The sequence below is a fragment of the Annulohypoxylon truncatum genome, assembly GCF_022578515.1.
Source record: "Annulohypoxylon truncatum strain CBS 140777 unplaced genomic scaffold F4807scaffold_67, whole genome shotgun sequence".
Taxonomy (NCBI): domain Eukaryota; kingdom Fungi; phylum Ascomycota; class Sordariomycetes; order Xylariales; family Hypoxylaceae; genus Annulohypoxylon; species Annulohypoxylon truncatum.
The window spans coordinates 39607-60016 of record NW_025953853.1 but is presented as its reverse complement, the minus strand read 5'-3'; the positions used below and the strand labels follow the sequence as shown (position 1 = coordinate 60016).

The window sequence follows — 20410 nt, the reverse complement described above, 5'->3', positions numbered from 1 at the left end:
CCCAATATCCATGGATGGTAGTACCGAATCAACCCAGTTATCTCCAACAGCTGTACGGGAGCATACAACTATGAAAGAGATCTGCAACCAATCAGAGACTACGATGCGGGGGAGGGGCTGAATGAAAGAAGATGCATCCAATCATCAATTGAAAAATGTCTTAGCGCTACGCTAGTGTATCGATAAAAGATCGACCCAAATAAAACGTCCGATAAGTAATTCGATGAACTTTAAAAGGCCACTTTCAAGCGTTTTGACATGAACTCACAGTGCCGACTGGGAATTTCTCTCTGAAGAGCTTTTCCGAAATAACCTCTGGGACCATATCCCGAGATAGCAACCAACGTCCACGCTTTCTTGAAAGCTCAGTATCGAAGACCTGCGACCATCGCTGCTCCAGACGTCCTATCATTCTCCTTCCATACGCAGGGTCCCTGAGCCAAAGTCGTAGAATGTGGCGCCTTCTCGCTCTGGGGTGTTTCTCGTCCTTGACATCGCTATCCTGGAATGCGGTCCGGCTATGCAATATACTCAGGTTATTGACAAAGTATAATTCTCCTTTCCGTGGCGCGATTCTGATAGAGTGTCGTTCTGCGGCAAAATGGACGGCATCCAAGGCATCTGCTTGTGCAAGGGTCAATCCCGGAATGCCAAGTGGGCGCGGCGTTCTCTCAGTTCCAGTGAGGTTGCCTCGAGCAAGCCAGAAGTAAGGGCCTTGATCGTCATTATAAAGTAGTGGCAGTCGGACATAATCTGAAGGCTCAGTTTCCCTACAACGCATTAGGTCACACCCACTATTAAGGTTACGGAATAAAACCTTACGTCTCCACAGGCCAATCACTCTCAGCAAGGACGCCTAGTACTTCTGGTCGTGTGGCAGCAAGTTCGTTGTAAACCTTTCCATGAGATGCCCATAGCATCTCACCACCCGCCATTGATGCCTCGATAGCATAAAATGCTAGAACATCTGTATCATCGGTATGAAAAGGCTTTCAAAAATAACAAGTAGTTAGTCTCTATCAATAAAGTTCCAAAAGATCAGTGGTGTAAACAAACAAGACTTTGTGCTGTGGAAGGGGCCTTAAGATCAGCAATGCCCATGTCCTCTCTATTGCAGATATGAACTAGGTAAGTCAGTATAAAAGCTGGTATAGAGAAACTAGCCGTGGAATGAGTAAGACTCACGGACTTGATCATTGGAGCCAGACTGGTTTCCACGAAAAGGTGCAATGTGACTAGAAATTCCAGCATGGATAATAACGTTGTCTTTCACAGAGTACATGTCAGGTGACAAACCACGGATTGAGGCGATCCCCTTCCCTTTGAATATTTCATGCGCGATACGGTCGAGGTGCCGGCCGAGAGTAGGGAGACTGAAATTCTCGCAAGAAATCTGGTTGAGAAGTATATTCTCCTCTATTAATCCAAGTTATTATCAGAAGCGTATACAGTTAGAGTGATACTAATTTGTGGGCATACTTTTAAAATTCCGTAGAGCTTCATCGATCTCCTCAATCTCAAGGCTAGTTAGATCGTGAGTAACACTTTCAAGATCTAACTCTTCCCATGACCAAACAGAAGGAGACTCAGCCTTCTGAGGAAAGTTCGTTGGCAATTTTGCTCGCTGTGTATCCCATGACTCTAGTAATGTCTGTCTTCGTAAGTATTTTTTCCAGTCAGGTATGTGAGTAGCCTTAAGATCTGGGAATGGGTTGATGAAAGACATCGTGGTGATTTCGGAATCCAGCCTATCTCAGCGCCTCGTGTGATTTTACTTATGGCATAGGCTCCTCTCATAAAATATTCTTGACAGAAAACTTAGGGGCGCGCAAAATTGTTGGAAGCGCGCTTTATAATACGGAGGAATGAGGCCCTTGAAGGAAGATATTCTCGTAAATCCGATTAACAACAAGCAGAGCCTCAGCATTCAACATCTTACACCTAACTCAAGATAGAAGATTGGTAATTGGTAACCCCCACGTTAGTAAATTGCGAAGCCACCGTCCGGCCTACAGAACCAATTGACTTATACACCGATATCACAGATCGCCCTATTTTCGTGACCCCGCTCGACAGACGTATTGGTGGCACATATGTTTCTACCAATAAGCCATAGAGATAAGCTCATAGAGGTATTTACGAAAAGAGGGGGCAGCATTTTCTGTTGTGTGACAGCGCGGATTCTAATCCCGCAATGCCCAAGATGTCACCTTGTTGCCCAACCTTGCCGGCAATTGTTCAATCCACGCCCTTTTGATGAAGAGACCGAAGATAGACAAGATAAAAATAGGAACAGAAGCAACGAAGAATACCCAAATACTGAGCGGGCCTTGTCCAAACTCGAGGAAATTCATGCCAAAGAAAGAGGTTGTGAAAGATAGGGGTATGTAGATCGACGCTACAACTGTGAAGCGGAACAAGGTCATGTTTTGGTCAATACTTCTTTTGGCCTGCTCCATATTGATCAGGCTCATAGATATAGAGATTGTACGTTCGATTCGTCTTAGGAGGTTGTGAACTCGCCTGAGCAAATATTCAAAATCTTCGATAAGCTTGTCAGTGGCCTTTCCCACGGTCTCTGCAACCCTCTCATTAGGATATGCCCAAGGCTTTTTTCCATGTGTACGTATTATGTCAAGTATGTCTCGTAAGCTCTCTACGCGATGCTCCAAAAATCCTTGAAAGTGTAGGAGCTGGGTATGAGAGGCTTCATAGTCAGCAGCATCTTTCTTTGGAGAACTTTGGCCTATTTCGTGCTCCTCAATCATGGTTGTCACCATGTCAAGAATTTGACATTCGGCGGATGCACACTGCAGGAAGATTTCGTAAATGGCATAGAACGGATTGTGAGCCATCCCTTCTGGATCAAGTTTCTTACCATATCCAACATGAATTTCTGAAAGACTTTGGCTCAGTTTTGCTTCAATAAGACCATGGTCATTGGGATTGCCAAAATCCTGCTTCCATGATGCGGTATTTAGGAGCTCGTCTCCATCAGATCTTGGTGTGGGGAATAGCTTCGAATCTTGAAATCTAACCCAAGGACCGTGATGTTTCGTGTCAAGGTCATCTCCACAGTCTGAGAGGACAATAACTAGAGAGAGTAAGCTTAGTTACACATAATTCTTTATAAGATGTCTCACGCACTAGTCCAAGGCTCTGTATCACGGTCGTGATACATGTAAACAGTTACATGTTGTTCGATACTGAAATATGTCTTATCATGGATCATGTAACGACGGACAACAGAGTCGCCTTGCTTCCAATCATCAGCTCTGCCGAGTGAAGCTCGGTAGCTTTCCATATCACGAGCAGCCATTCGATGCAAATGCTCAATGGAATGCTTGATGAACTGCCAATGATTACGCCAACCCCCAAGTGAGCAGATACGGAGATGAAAGACGTGACTTCTCCATGAAGGAAGTGAAGTCACTTGAAAGAAGCCCTCGCCTATCTGTGATAAAAAGTCTAAATGACGTCTCCATACATCAGGTGTGACTTGGTAAAGATGACCCAGTATAGCCAGCCATTTTGCAGATGGAAAGCCTCTCAGAAAGATGAGCCTCCCACTGCAGGCGGAGAAGTTTGAGCTCGATTCTATACTTTTCAGATCCGACAAAGATAATATAGGCACCATATCAGTAGCTATATTCGATTGTACCATCATATACCAGACACAACGCTCGGAAGGCTCGTCCACGGATTCATCGATGCGCATCTTTTTCGTCTTTGTATCGAGAAAATTTGCCAATGGCCGGTAAATATTACCGTTTTTGTCATGACGGGAGTAATGTTGAAGTCTTCGTATATAATCGCTAGCGGATGCGGATGTCATAATACCACTGTGTTGATCCATGTGAGTCGCACTAGATAAATGAAGTACAACCAACCATGTCTAACACGACGCTTTCCTGGGTACTTATAATAGTTAGGTACACATTCATCCCCGCATCGTAATATTTTAGCTATGGCGAAATTCCACGAAGTCATTGTTATCCATTCATTTATTAAATATTAAAATTGCAAATAACGAGTATAGGATTTAATAAACGAGGAAACTTTAATTTAAATAAAAAAAAAACCCGTTAACCGGTTAAAACATTTTACGTAAAATAATTTAATTTATTTTTTTTATAATAAAACGTTATAAATTTAAAACTTTTAATAAATAAAATTTTTATAAATGTTTTATAAATTATAATAAATTATAATATTTTTATTTTTTATATAAAAAATTATATTATATATTTTTTAAATTTAATTTTTAATATATATTTTAAATTATTTTTTAATGTTTTAAATTTATTAAAATATATTAATTAATATAAATATTAATTAAATATAAAATAATAAATATAAATATAAATTAATATATTATTTTTATTTTTATTTAAATAATTATATTAAAAATTTAATAATTAATTTAAAATTAAAATTTTAAAAAACTTATAAAATAAAAAATTAAATAATATAAATTATATTTAATTTAAATAATTTTATATATTATTATATATTTTTAAAATAATAAATTAAATATTTAATTATATAATATATTATTTTAAAAAAAATATTTTAAAATTTATTTTATTATAAAATTTATATTAAATTAAAATTAATATTTATTATATTATTAATTTTTAAAAAAATAAATTAAATATAATAAATTAATTAATAATTTTAATAAAAAAATTTAATTAATAAATGTTTTAATTAATTAAAAATTATATATTTAAATTTTAATTATATTATTAAAATAATATAATTTAAAATTAAAATTAAATAAAATTATTTTTATTATTATTATTATTATTATTATTATTATTATTTATTATATTAATAAAAATTTAAATTAAATAAAATTATTTTTATTATTATTATTATTTATTATATTAATAAAAATTTAAATTTTAACCGAATTTAAAAATAATAAATTTAAACGTTAATTTAAATAAATATTTATAAAATATTTTTTTTATTTAAAATTATTTTAAATTAATTATTATTATATAAATTTAAAATTTATTTTTATATTATATAATTAATATTAAAAATATAATAAATATTAAGTTTTAAATATTATTAATTTATTATTAATTTTATAAAAATATAATTTTTATTTAATATATTTTTTAAATATATTTTTTTAATATATTTTTTATTTAAATTAATTATTATATATATATATATTAATAATAATTACCGTTATTTATAAATAAATTTTTTAAAAGATTTTATTTAATATAATTAAAATATAATTTAATAAATAAATAAAATAATAAATTTTAAAAATTATTTTATTAATTATATTAATTAATACGTTTATTAATAATAAATTAAAAAATGTTAATTTAATTTTAAATATTATAATAAAATTATTAATTAATTATATAATAATATTAATATTTTTATAATTAATATATAAATAATTAAATATATTTTTAAAATATATTTATAAAACGTGTTAATAAAATTATAATTAATTTATTATTATTTTAAAATTATTAAAATAAAAATAATATTAAATTTAAAATATAAATTATATAACGTTATTAATTTAATATTAATTAATATATATTTCGTAATATAATTTTTTATATAAATTAAAATATTTTCATATTTATTTTTAATTTAAAATATATTTTTTAATTTAATTAATTATTTTTTTATTAAATTTATTTTAAATTAATTATAATTTTTTTTAATTTTAATTATTTTTATAAAAACGTTAATTTAAATATATTATTTAAATATAAAATTAAAGTTTTATTTTTATTACGTTAAATTTAAATTTTTAATTTATTATACCCGCGTTTTAAATAATTTATAAAACGTTATAAAATTTTTAATTTAAATAACGTAAATAATTAATTAAAATTAAATATATAAAAAATTTATTATAAATTTAATTTTAAAAAAACTTTAATTATTTAAAATATTTTAAAATTAATAAAATATTTAAAATTATATAAATATTTATATAACGAAAATTATATTATTTAAATTTAAATTACCGTCGTAATTAAAATATTATAAATTTAACGAAATTATATTATTAATTTAATATTATTTTTATTAAAATATTTAATATTTATTTTATTTATTTAATTATAAAGTTTTTTTTAAATATTTATTTAATTATAATTTTTTTTTAAAATTATATTTTAATAATATTATATTTTAATAATATTATATTTTAATAATTTAAATTTAAATATATAATTTTTAATTAATTAAAAATTTTATTAATTAATTATAAAAATTAATATAAATTAAAATATTATTTTTATATAATTTTATTAAAACTTTTTTAATTAAGAATAATGTTAACCGCGTAATATAATATTGTTTATTTTTACCGCGTAATATTATTAAAATAACATTAATACGTTCGAATAATATATAAAATATTTTTTAATGTTACGTTTACGTTTAATTAATTATTCCTCGCTTAATTTAAGTTTAAATTTTTTATAATTATAATTAATTAAAAGCGTTTAATTTATTTTAAATGAAACTTTATTTATAAAGTTTAAAACGGGATTTTAAAAAAAATATTAAACGTTTAAAACATTAATCGAATGGAAGTAATTTTAAGTTTTATAACCGCGATTTAATTATTGTTTTATTTTAATTTTATAATATTTTTTTTAAACTTTTATTTTAAGTTTTATAAATTAAATATAATATAAAATAAATTAAAAGTTTTTAAATTATAATAATTATAAGAAATTTAAATTTAAATTAAACGAAAAATAATTAATTAAAATTAATTAAAAAATAATTATATATAAAAGTTATAAAAGTATAAATGTTTATATAACGGTTTATATAATAATATAAATATTTAATTTATACCTTTTTTAAATGTATTTTTTTAACGTTATTACGCGGCGGAAATAAAAAATATTATATTACGCGGTTAACATTATTCTTAATTAAATTATTATAAAATAAATATTTTAAAAATTATTTTTTTTAAATAAATTTTTTTATAAAAATTAAAAAAAATATTAACCGCGTAATATAAAAATAATAATTCCGGTACGTAATAAACGTTAAATTTAACGCGTTTAAATAATATATATATTATTTATTTTAAATATATTTATTTTTATATAAATTTATATATAAAATTAAATATTTAAAATAATTTAAACTTTTAAAACTTTAAAAAATTTAAATATTTTAATATATTAATTTTTAATTAATTATTTAATTATTATAATAATTATAAAAATTTAATAATTAAATTTATTAAAAAACGTTTTAATTATTTAATTTATAATTAAATTTATATTATTTAAAATATTATATTTTTTAAATTATTTAAGTTTAAAAATTATAAATATATTTTAAATAATTTTTATAAATTTTTTTAAATTTTAAAATTATTTTTAATTTTAATTAAATCGTATATAATTAAATCGTAATTATAATAAATATAAATTAAATTATATATAAAATAATTAAAACGTTTTTAATTAATTATAATTATAAAAAATTTTAAATTAAAATAAAAATAAAATAATTAATTTAAAAAGTAATGTTAACCGCGTAATATAATGTTATTTATTTTTGCCGCGTAATATTATTAAAATAGCGTTAACGCGTTCGAATAATATATAAAATATTTTTTAACGTTATATTTGCGTTTAATTAATTATTCCTTATTTAATTTAACTTTAAATCTTTTATAATTATAATTAATTAAAAACATTTAATTTATTTTATATAAAGCTTTATTTATAAAGCTTAAAATAAAACTTTAAAAAAAATATTAAACATTTAAAATATTAATTAAATAAAAATAATTTTAAGTTTTATAATTATAATTTAATTATTATTTTATTTTAATTTTATAATATTTTTTTAAAACATTAAATTTAAATTTTATAAATTAAACTTAATATAAAATAAATTATTAACTTTTAAATTAAAATAATTATAAAAAATTTAAATAAAAATTAAATAAAAAATAATTAATTAAAGTTAATTAAAAAATAATTATATATAATGGTTATAAAAATATAATTAATTATATAACGGTTTATATAATTATAAAAATATTTAAGTTATACCTTTTTTAAACGCGTTTTTTTAACGTTATTACGCGGCGGAAATAAATTATATTATATTACGCGGTTAACATTGCTTAATTTAAAATAATTATAAAATAAAAATATTTTAAAAATAAAATTTTTAAAAAAATACATTTATTATTATTTAATTTATATAAAAATAAAAATAAATGTTTTATATTTTTTTCGAATTAACGTTTATTACGCGTTAAAATTATTATTTTTATATTATATAATTAATATTTTTTAAAATTAAATAATTAAATATATTCGTATAATTAATTATTTAATAAAATTATTTTAAAAGTTTTAATAATTTTATAAATATAATTTATTTTTTAAATTATTATAAAACTTATTTTATATATATTAATTATTATAATTAATAAAAATATATTTTATTTATTTATTTATTTATTTATTTATTTATTTATTTATTTATTTTAAAATTTATTTTATATATAAAATTATTTTTTAATAAAATAATATAAATTATAAAATAATTTTTTAAAATTATAAAATAATTTTTAAAATTATAAAATAATAATATTTAATTAAAACTTATTTTATATATGAAATTATTTTATAATTTTTAAAATAATTTTTAAAAATAAAATATTACCGTTATAATATATAATAATAAAATAAATAATTAAATAATATAAATTATATTATATTTAAATAAAATTAAATTATAAATAATTTATTTTTTAATAATATTATTTAATTTTTAATTATAATAATAACATTAATTTTATTATTTTAAATTAATTTAATTTATTAATAATAAAATATATTTATTTAAAATTTATATTTTTAAAATTATTTAATTAAACGGTTTTAATTAATTTTAATTATATTATTATAAAAAATATTAAAAAAACTTATTTAAATATAAATATATAAAATAAATTATATATTTATTTTTATTTTTATTAATTTATTAATAAAGTTTTTAATTATTTAAAAACCGTATATTTAAATTTAAATTATATTAATAAAATTTTTTTTAATTATTTAATATAAAAGTAAATTTTACGTTATATAATAAACGTTAAAATATAACGCGTTTAAACGGTATATATATTAAATATATTAAATATATATTTTTTTATATAAATTAATATATAAAATAAAATATTTAAAATAATTTTAATTCGTTAAATTTTAATTAATTAATTTACGTTTAATTTTTTAATAAAATTTTTATAATTAAATTTAATTAATAATTATTAATTAATAAAATTTATAATTTAAATTATATTATTTATAAATTTAAATTAAACGAAATATTAAAAATTTAAAATTATAAATTTATTTAAAATAATTTTAATAATTTTTATAAAGTTTAAAAATTATTTTTAATTTTAAATAAATAATACGTTATTAAATTATAATTATAATAAATATAATTAAAATATAAAATAATATAAATTATAATAATATAAATAATTAAATTTATTAAAAAATATAAATATAATTAAAAAAATAATATTAAATTTATAATATAATTTCGTTAAATTTATAATATAAGTGACGTAATATTATTAATCCGAAGTTAATTAATATATATTTCGTAATATAATTTTTTATATAAATTAAAATATTTTTCCGTTAATTTTTAATTTTATTTTAATTAATATATATTTTTTATTTTAATTAATTATTTTTAAAAATTTAATTTAAATTAAATATAATTTTTTATAATTTGTTAATTAATTATAAAAATATTATTTAATTTAAATTATATTATTATAAAAAATTATTTAATTTTATTATTTAAATATAAAATTAAAGTTATATTTTTATTAATATAACGTTTAAATTTTATATTTTAAATTAAATTTAAATAATTTATTACGTTCGCGTTTTAAATAAATTATAAAATTTTATTAATTTTTTATTTTAAATAACGTATATAATTTAAAAAAAAAAATATTAACCGCGTAATATAAAAATAATAATTTTAATACGTAATAAACGTTAATTTAAAAAAAATATAAAACGTTTATTTTTATTTTTATATAAATTATATAAAATTAAATATATTTTTTTAAAATATTATTTTTAAAGTATTTTTATTTTATAATTATTTTAAATTAATTAATTTATTTTTAATTTAATTTTAAATTTTTTATAATTATAATTAATTAAAAACGTATTAATTATATTATATATAATTTAATTTATATTTATTATAATTATTAATTAATTATATAAAATTTAATTAAAATTAAAAATAATTTTAAAATTTAAAAAAATTTATAAAAATTATTTAAAATATATTTATAATTTTTAAATTTAAATAATTTAAAAATTATAATATTTTAAATAATATAAATTTAATTATAAATTAATTAATTAAAACGTTTTTTAATAATTTTAATTATTAAATTTTTTAAAATTTTAAAAACTTAAATTATTTTAAATATTTAATTTTTTATATAAATTTATATAAAAATAAATATATTTAAAATAAATAATATATATACCGTTTAAATACGTTAAATTTAACGTTTATTACGCGTTAAAATTATTATTTTTATATTACGCGGTTAATATTTTTTAATATAAATCCCGAAAATAATATTATTAAAATAAATTTTTTTATATTTAAATTTATTTAAAATAACTTATTAAAATATTTATTATATTAATTTTAAAAAGTTTAAATGTTTTTTATATTAAATTTTTATTTTTATAAAATTAATTTTTAATTAATATATAATATTAATAAATTTAATTTAAAAATAATTAAAATATTAATAAACATTATTAAAATTATTAACCGAATTATATATATATTTTTTAATTTTAATAAAAAAAGTTTTAAAAATTTAAAATCCGAATAAAAATAAAAAAATCTTTTATTATATTAATAATAACTTTATAAAATAATTAATAAAAAATAATAAAATAATATTAAAATAATATTATATTATTAAAAAATTATTTATTTAAACGTAATTATTTTTTATTTTTTTATAATAAAAATAAAATTTTATTAAAAACCGGAATAATAATAATTAAATATAATAAATTAAATAAAAATTTATTTATTAAGTTTTAAATATAAATTATAATTTTAATATAAATAAATTAATAAATAAATTTTAATAAACCGTTATATAATATAATATTATAATATAATATTAATAGTTACCCCGTTATAGCACCGCACGCTCCTTACATAATATGTATTATATAATCATGTAAAATAACGAGCACTCGGAATAAAAAATAATAATAATAATAATAATAATAATAATAATAATAATAATAATAATAATAATAATAATAATAATATAATATTAATATTTTTTATTATAAAAATATTAATATAAATAATTTAATTTAATTTTATTAATAAAAATATAATTTATAAAATTAAAATAAAAATATTTTATATAAAAAACTTTCGATTTAATAACATTAAAAAAATTAAAAATATTTATAATTAATTTAATATTAATTTAATTAATAATATAATTAAAATTAATTAATTATAAAAATAAATAAAAAAATATTTATATTAAATTTATAACGTAAATTTTTTTTATATAAATTTTAATTAATAAAAAATAATTATATAATTTTTTTAAATTTAATATTATAAAAAATAATTATTATTATAATAAAAAATTTATATTTAAATTATAAACGTAATATTAATAAAATAAAAAAAGTTTTATTTAATAAAATATAATAATTTTATATAATAATTTTATTTAAAATTTTTTTATTTTATTTATTATATAAAAATATTTATATTATATATATAATTTTTTTTTATTTTTTTATTATTTTTATTAAAAAAATAAACTTTTATAATTAAAAAATAATAAATTATATTATTATATAATATAAATAATAAATAATCGAAATAAATTAAATTTTTTTAATATATAATTTTTATTTAAAAAATTATTTTATTATAATATCGTAAATTTTTTATATAATATATATTATATAATTATATAAAATAATAAATATTTAAAATAAAATATAATAATAATAATAATAATTTATAAAAAAAATTTAATATTTTATATTTTATAATTTATAATATTTTTTATAAAATATTTTAACCGGTTAATAAGTTTTTTTATTTAAATTAAAAAGTAATATTAATTACGTAATATAATATTATTTATTTCCGCCGCGTAATAACGTTAAAAAAACGCGTTTAAAAAAAGTATAAATCGGGTATTTTTATAATTATATAAACTTTTATATAATTAATTATATTTTTATAATTATTAAATATAATTATTTTTTAATTAATTTTAATTAATTATTCCTTGTTTAATTTATATTTAAATTTTTTATTATTATTTTAATTTAAAAACTTTTAATTAACTTTATATTTAATTTAATTTATAAAATTTAAAATAAAAGTCCGAAAAAAATATTATAAAATTAAAATAAAATAATAATTAAATCGCGGTCGTAAAATTTAAAAATGTTTTAATTTAACGAATTTTTTTAATATTAAATATTTTTTAAAAAATACGGTTTTAAATTTTATAAATTAAGTTTTAAATAAAATAAATAAAAAACTTTTAAATTATTATAATTATAAAAAGTTTAAATTTAAATTAAGCGAGGAATAATTAATTAAACGTAAATATAACGTTAAAAAGTATTTTATATACCGTTTAAACGCGTTAACGTTATTTTAATAATATTACGCGGCGGAAATAAATAATATTATATTACGCGGTTAATATTATTTAAATTAAAATACGAAAATTTTAATATATAAAAAAAATATATTTTAAATTTATAAAAAAATTATTATTTTAAAATAATTTTTTAAAAAATATATTAATTAATTATTTAATTTTTTTTAAATAAAAAAAATAATTTAATTATTAAAATTAATATATATTTTATTATATAAAAATTTATATAAAATTAAATATTTTTAATTATATAATTTATATAAAAAAAATATTTTTTAAATTTATAATTATTATATTTAATTAATTTTATAACGTTAAAATAAAATTTTAATTTAATATTAAAATAATAATTTAAAAATATTTAAAAAATTAAATTAAATAATATATTTTAAAAAAATAAATAATTAAATTATAAATTAATTAATTAAATTAATATAAATAAAATTAAAAATTTAATTTAAAAAATTTATATTAATTTTTTATATAATTAAAAAAAATTTTATTTAAATTAATTAAATAAAATTAAAAATATATAAATTTATTTATTAAAAAAATATATTTAATTAAATTAAAAATTTAATTAAATTATAATAATTATAATTTAATTAAATAATAAATTTAATTATAATAAATTTATAAATTAATTAAATTATAAAAATTATAATTTAAATAAAAAATTAAACGCATTAATTAATAAAAAACGAAATTTATAATTAAAAACCATTTATTAATTAACGCCGGTAAAACGGTTTTACAAGCCGCGCGCAGCGCGGCTTATAAAACCACGTCGCCGGCGCGCTTATTCCGCAGCTAACAACCTGCGGCGCGCAATGTTGTAAGCCACTAGCTGCGGAACAATACGTGCTTAAATGACTGAAAATATTATAAAGCCTAAGATTCGAACCTGAAGTTGTAACAACAGGATTAAATGACTAAAGATCTTAGCATACATAGGGTTACACAGCTGCCACGCTAATGAGATTAACGTAATTAAGTGGTTTATGCCAGCTGCCCGCGAGCCATTGATAAACGAAAGGAAAGGTTTAAAAATAGTAAAAGGAGGTGCTTAATCGAGGAATCAAACTATAGGACCTGAGCTTCGGCAAAACTTCGGCTAAATAAATTCGGGGATATTGTGTCCGCGGAATGCGGGGACCTCATGTAAATACCTGCCTGAGGTATGTAAGATTAAATCTATTTTCTATTCTTTATTTATCCATTTTGAATAATAGGTACCTAGGTGTCCACCTAAGGTAGCCTTTTTATTTTCCTTCATACCTGTTTTATCACTTCCACGCTCTATACCAAACAAAACTAAATTCATGGTAATTCGTCAATATTATCCGCACCTATGGAGTCTCGAGAACGACGACTTCTCCAAGAGGTCTGGCATCAGCGACAAGCTAATGAACAATCTATCCTGTAAGGCCATACTGTCATGTAGCCGGCCACGCTCATTATTTCGATAGTCTCGTATATATCCCTAATAAAGAACCATCTAAGGAATCAAGCGCACCTGTTGATTGGAGCCGCTTTTTGCCTAGCATCTCACGCTTCGATACCCTTGTCTTGGAATTTGACCGACATCTTTTACGTGATTATGATCTAGTTAATCTTCTTGATAAGTGCCGAAACCTTCTGGATGAGTTGTTCTCTGTGCATATACCAACCAACGTAAATGTCAACCGCATGAAAGAAATAGGCTGAACAGACTAACAATGCTCGCAGATTCCATGCCCACCCATCATCTTTCTGGGCAGTGGCCTAGGGGGGCTTATTATAAAAGAGGTGCGATCGCAAATATCCACCGTTATTTTTGAACTTATCTTCTAATTACGTAGGCAATTGCAACTGTTGGGGGAGACATAAACTACTGGCAAAGCCGGATCAACCACATATGGCGCATCATCTTTCTTGGCACTCCACACTTTGGACAACCTCATTCTGACAATGACAAGGACCCGATACGAGGTCTGAACTTGAGCGCCGAGGCCTTCACACTGCTTCACAGAAGTGCTTCCCAGTTCTTTGAGATTCTCAAGCAAATTGATACAGAAATACAGGTTCTTTCTGGATTTCAAACATCCCCTAAGAAGAAACTTCTATGGCTTAAGCCTGAGAAAAGACATTCTATTAAAATGGTACGTTGCTGATCTCTCATGTAATTTCCTGTAGCTCCTGGAAATGTTTATTTTAACGATTAGAGCAGATTGTTGATCAGTCTCGTGCCCGAATTGGTTTCAAGAACGAGATTGTTTCTCCTATAGACATGGACCTACCAAAAGTTTTGGACGGAGTTACACCGTCCACATTTCGAAATCTGATAAATGAAAATATTGTCAAGGCAATTGAAGATTACCAAAAATGGGTAGTCACAGCTGTAATAGATCCTCCTATATGCAAAACGCTAGACGATACAATTTCAATAACTGTCGTTGCCTACAGAGAACTTCAACCCTAGCATTTCCAGGCGAAGGAAACTCAAGTGTTGCGATTCGAACTCCAAGTACAAGTACAAGTTCAGGTTTGTCCCATTTAATAACTGAAACAACCACATGTTCTAAAAAGCCCATAGGTTTAATTAGCAGCACAAACGCCAATTCCGATGAACGCCAACCACAAATCATTCGTACTCCATTGATTTACCCGAACAATTTCCTAAATCAGCAACCTAGCCACTTCCAGTCGCGTCCCGAGCTGCGATCTCAGATTGAAGATTCTCTGATTCCTTCCGATACGCAGTCATGTACTGGGTCAAGCCTACGTACTTTCATAATCACCGGATTAGGGGGGATGGGGAAGACGGAACTGGCTCGTGATTTCGCTATTACCCATCAGCACAAGTTCGAATTAATCTTATTCCTAGTGGTAGATCACAAAGAGAGGATCTCGCAGCAATACACTAATATAGCCACTCGTCTTGGCCTTGTGAAAAGGGATACTACAGACGCGGAAGATGCTAGGGAAAAACTCAAGGCATGGTTGAGAAATCCTGTCAGATACTTGGGTAGTCAGAATCCCGGCTCCGAATCTGCCACCGATGGTGCTGTACCAATAGGGGAGGGCGAAAACACCAAGGTTAGTTGGTTATTGATTTTCGATAATGCTGATACGCCCTTAGTATTGAAGGACTTCTGGCCTACGATGGGGCTTGGATCTGTTTTGGTCACAAGCCGAGATGCAACGACGGCGACTCACCATTTCCCTACCTGTAACAGTTTGGTCCTGAAACCACTCGGAGCACAACAGGCCATCGCTCTTCTAAAAGTGATATCTCGATCCAACAGCGATACAACAGAAAATAATAATGCAGCATTGGCAATCACTCGGCGATTAGACGGGCTTCCCTTGGCTATATACCAAATCGGGTCGATTATCGCAAGGCTCCATCTTTCTCTGACTGAATTTGTCCGTGATTACGTTCATGCCTTCCAATACTATCAACTTTACGACGAACGACCTCGCTTTGTTGAATCGCCTGACGAATGTGGATATGAGCACAGCATAGGATCTGTGTGGGCATTTGAAGAACTAGAACGTAACGACAAACCAGGATTGCAACTTCTCAACGTCATGTCTATGCTTGATCCAACTTGTATACACGAGGAGGTCATGTTCCATAGCCTAAATGACGAAACAAAACCTTCTTATCCCCATACGAAAGACGAATACCACCACGCCGTTGCAAGACTCATCGAACGGTCTTTAATACAGAAAGATTCTGGGGATGGCAGTGCGTCTCTATGCCTTCACCGGCTTGTACAAGACGTGGCGAGAGCTCGTATGGCTAATAATATTACCGAGTTAATGTCTTCTTTCAATATCGCATGGGGAGCTGTGGCAAAGGTTTTCCCGTATAGGGATGAAGAAATGAATACCGCAGGGTCAATAAAGCGCTGGAAAGGTTGCGCTAGCATGTATCCGCATGTAGTGCGTTTGAGCCAAGTGGCGCAAGAGATACGGGGTACCCATCCGGACCAAACTTTTCCCCTTGATTTCTTAAACCTACTCTATGAGGCATCATGGTAAGTACTCTAGATCCTCAGGTATAACCAGCTAACAGATTCACAATAGGTGGCAATGTGAAAGAGGAGATGCCGCTGAAGCAAAACCACTTGCTGATCTCGGGAGGGATATCTGCGACTCACTCTCACCACCGGACCCAAGTAATACTCGTCCGGGTATGCGCGATTCACTTCAATCTTGCCAAACGAAATTTTGGGCTTGTCAGATTATAATGGCTTTGAATATTGGTGACTCTAATACCGCTTTTCACTACTCTCTTTTGCGATACCAATGGGCAGAGAGAGAACATAAATTTCATGGCAAGATCAACGGTTTTCTCACATCCACCTATAATACCCTTGGTCAATCCTACGCTTTGATCCGTTCTTTTGATAAGGCAGTTGAATATCTGGAAAAATCTGCGGAGCTGAGAAGAAAGATGCCTGACTTCCGTGAGGATTGGCTCTTTTCTCCATTCTACCATCTCGGAGTCACGTACTCTTGCATGGGGCGGTTCGATGATGCGGCTAAATACCTGCAAAAAGCCATCGCCGACCGTGAAGCTCACCTCGGGCCTAGTGATCGGGAGTCAAGTCGTACAGGTTCGCTACATTACGCGCTCGGGAACGTCTACAGTGCTCAAGGCTTCGGTGATCAAGCTTACGCGGAGCATCATAGGGCCTATATGCAATGTCGACAGACAGCTGGAGAGACAGCGCTTGCAACACTGAGGTGCTCGCAAAAGCTTGCGGAACATTACGAACGGTATGGGTATGATGGCTCGTCACGGTAATTTTTCTCCACAGTCCACTTTTTTACACCTCCTAATAATCATAGGCAATATCTACAACCCATTCTGGATTGTTGTGGTGACAGATCGGATCGTAAACGTGAAGTAGCACAGGCTGCATTTCTGCTTTCGCGAATCTTAGAACGGCAGGGCGACTATGAGGGAAGCAGGAAACAACGCGAACGGGCAATAAGTATCTACTACAGCCTGCGTCCAGGAAACAAGCGAATGAGCGACTCGCTTACGCTAAGCGATATAAAGCAGCTTGTATACTATGATTGTTTGCCTTGAATTTAAGAGAGGTCATGTCATGACGGGATGAAACAAATGTCTTCCAAACTGCCTCAATCTTACAATTGTCGTGGATCTCTCACAAGTCGCCCAAGGTTGTGGGAAAAGGAGGCGAAAGGTGGTTGTATGGTTGAGGTTTCTAGAGTCAACAATGAGATTTGACGGAGGGCGATAGCCAGATAAATGAGTGTGTCAAGCCTCCTACGAAGATTCCCGTGAGCTAGGATCGGCCTGTAGAGGAGTTCCCTAGCAGCATCCCTCAAAGCTCAGGTGGTTCAGAGATAGACAAAGAGACCTTTCCCTATATAGTAGGTCTCCTCGTGCAACAATGGAGTCTTTTCCTTGTTTCTAGGTTTGCATCGTGACAGAGTGCACATGCATCATGGTCGAGGATCCTTCTCATCCTTCCTCCTTCCCTCCTTCCCCGGTCATATGAATCATAACTGATATGCTGTGTGATCAATATAGCATTTTGAATGGCAAGACAGTCACACCAATGGGGATGAATCGGCGTGCAACGTCGTTTTAACTCGCCGAGTGAACCAGTTAGCAAAGATGCCAGTGTGAAGATATTATTGAGATGATCAACTGAGAACTGTATCTAAGATTGTGTTTCTCTACACTCATACTTCTTCGTTTCATCTTCAGATAGGTAAGAACGGACACTCCAACATATATCGTATAATTAGGGCTAGTAAAAGCGTTGGCAAGGTCGTCATATAGGCTGGCTTTGATATAGGCGGTCAGACGGACATATTATTACACGACGAGAATATGCGATGTCACCGATTATGACGGCGCTTGAAATGAAGATAATATTGTAGCTTATTAGGCATGAATAAGTTTAACGATCCTTCTTTCTTCTTTCGAAGAAAGGTAATTGTTTTAGTTCCGCAAATCCATGCCGCACAGTACATTTGGTTTCGGTGGAACATTTTCAGCACTAGCCCCTAGCACCCTAGACCTCGCGGTGCTAAAAGAGCCCTGGAGGCTGGAGCCTATGGTGTCCACTATTCTCTTAGTCTTTACATTTCAGCACTCGGGGAGCGAACCATCCTAATCGTCCGTAATAGTACCGGCGACTTATTGCTTAAAAGAGTTCGTACATTTTTTTTTAAATTTAATTAAATTAATTTATATTTTTAATCGATTTATTAATATTAATATTATTAAAATAATCGTTGAATTTTTAAAATATAATTTATATAAATTTTTTAAAATTATTATTTATTAATAATTAATAATTATATTATTTTAATTTCGGCGGAATTTTTTTTTAAGTAATATTAACCGCGTAATATGCCGGGGTTTATTTCCGGCGCGTAGTATAATTAAAATAACGTTAACGCGTTTAAACGGTATATAAAATATTTTTTAACGTAATATTTAAATTTAATTAATTATTTTTCGTTTAATATTAATTTAAATTTTTTATAATTATAATAATTTAAAAACGTTTAATTTATTTTATATATAATTTTATTTATAAAATTTAAAACGATTATATTAAAAAAATATTAAACGTTAAAAAAATTAATTAAATTAAAATAATTTTAAGTTTTATAACCGTAATTTAATTATTACTTTATTTTAATTTTATAATATTTTTTTTAAACTTTTATTTTAAGTTATATAAATAAAATTATATATAAAATAAATTAAAAGTTTTTAAATTATAATAATTATAAAAAATTTAAACTTAAATTAAACGAAAAATAATTAATTATAATTAATTAAAAAATAATTATATATAAAAATTATAAAAATATAAATGTTTATATAACGATTTATATAATAATAAAAATACCCGATTTATATTTTTTTCGGACGCGTTTTTTTAACTTTATTACGCGGCGAAAATAAGCTTTATTATATTACGCGGTTAATATTATTTTTTTTTTTTATAAAAAAATTATTTATTTATTAAATTTATTTAAATAATTTTTTATTAATTATATATTTAATTAAAGGAAAATTTACGAACGTAAAATTTAAAATTTATTATAAATAATTATTAAATTTCGCCGTTAAATTAATATATAAAAAAGTTTATTTTTTTAAATATTTATATTAAATAAATATTTATTTATTATTATTTAATATATATTTATAATAAAAAATAATACCGGTATAAAAAATTAATAAATATAATATAAATTAATAACGTTTAAATTTTAAATAAAAATTTTTATAATTATATTATATATATTTATTTTTAATAATTAACGTAATTTTTTTAAATATTAATATATTAATTATAAAATTTTAATTTACGAAATTATTAACGAAAAAATTATTTCGAATATTATTTTTTAAAAATCGTTTTTTATAATTTTATATTTAACGAAAAAAAATTAAATTAATATATATTTATAACGCGTATAAAAAATATTATAATATTAAATCCGCGTTAATTAAACGTTACGATTTTTATAAAAAATTTATAATATAAAGTTTTTAAAAAATTTTTTTATATTATTAATTTTAATTTAATATTCGGGTATAAAATAAAAAAAAAAACGAAAAAATTTTAATATTAAAAAAATTATTTAAATTAAATT

The 20410-nt window shown here is 24.1% G+C and overlaps 3 protein-coding genes across 3 annotated transcripts; 1 reads left to right on the top strand and 2 right to left on the bottom strand.

Moving 5' to 3' along the window:
• Positions 1-244: 244 nt before the first annotated feature.
• F4807DRAFT_465960 (uncharacterized protein) lies at positions 245-1726 on the bottom strand (the record flags this gene model as incomplete). Its single annotated transcript, XM_048002338.1, has 5 exons — positions 245-770; positions 823-989; positions 1057-1124; positions 1186-1416; positions 1480-1726. 5 exons carry the CDS (start codon positions 1724-1726, stop codon positions 245-247), a joined length of 1239 nt encoding a protein of 412 aa, XP_047848680.1.
• A 117-nt stretch (positions 1727-1843) lies between these two features.
• Positions 1844-3950, bottom strand: F4807DRAFT_359890 (uncharacterized protein). The gene is made up of 2 exons (XM_047995552.1): positions 3148-3950; positions 1844-3094 (listed from the first exon to the last, which is right to left on the bottom strand). Exons 1-2 carry the CDS (start codon positions 3854-3856, stop codon positions 2184-2186), a joined length of 1620 nt encoding a protein of 539 aa, XP_047848679.1. The 5' UTR covers positions 3857-3950; the 3' UTR covers positions 1844-2183.
• A 9643-nt stretch (positions 3951-13593) lies between these two features.
• F4807DRAFT_472482 (uncharacterized protein) lies at positions 13594-17941 on the top strand (the record flags this gene model as incomplete). Its single annotated transcript, XM_048003019.1, has 6 exons — positions 13594-13598; positions 14646-14904; positions 14973-15143; positions 15209-15287; positions 15339-16788; positions 16838-17941. 6 exons carry the CDS (start codon positions 13594-13596, stop codon positions 17559-17561), a joined length of 2688 nt encoding a protein of 895 aa, XP_047848678.1. The 3' UTR covers positions 17562-17941.
• Positions 17942-20410: the final 2469 nt, after the last annotated feature.

Excerpts from the sequence above, each read along its gene's own strand:
- F4807DRAFT_359890 (XM_047995552.1), bottom strand. The coding sequence starts at position 3,856 with ATGGATCAACACAGTGGTATTATGACATCCGCATCCGCTAGCGATTAT. Across the intron at positions 3,095-3,147 it reads TGATACAGAGCCTTGGACTA|TTATTGTCCTCTCAGACTGT; the intron begins GTGCGTGAGACA and ends TACTCTCTCTAG.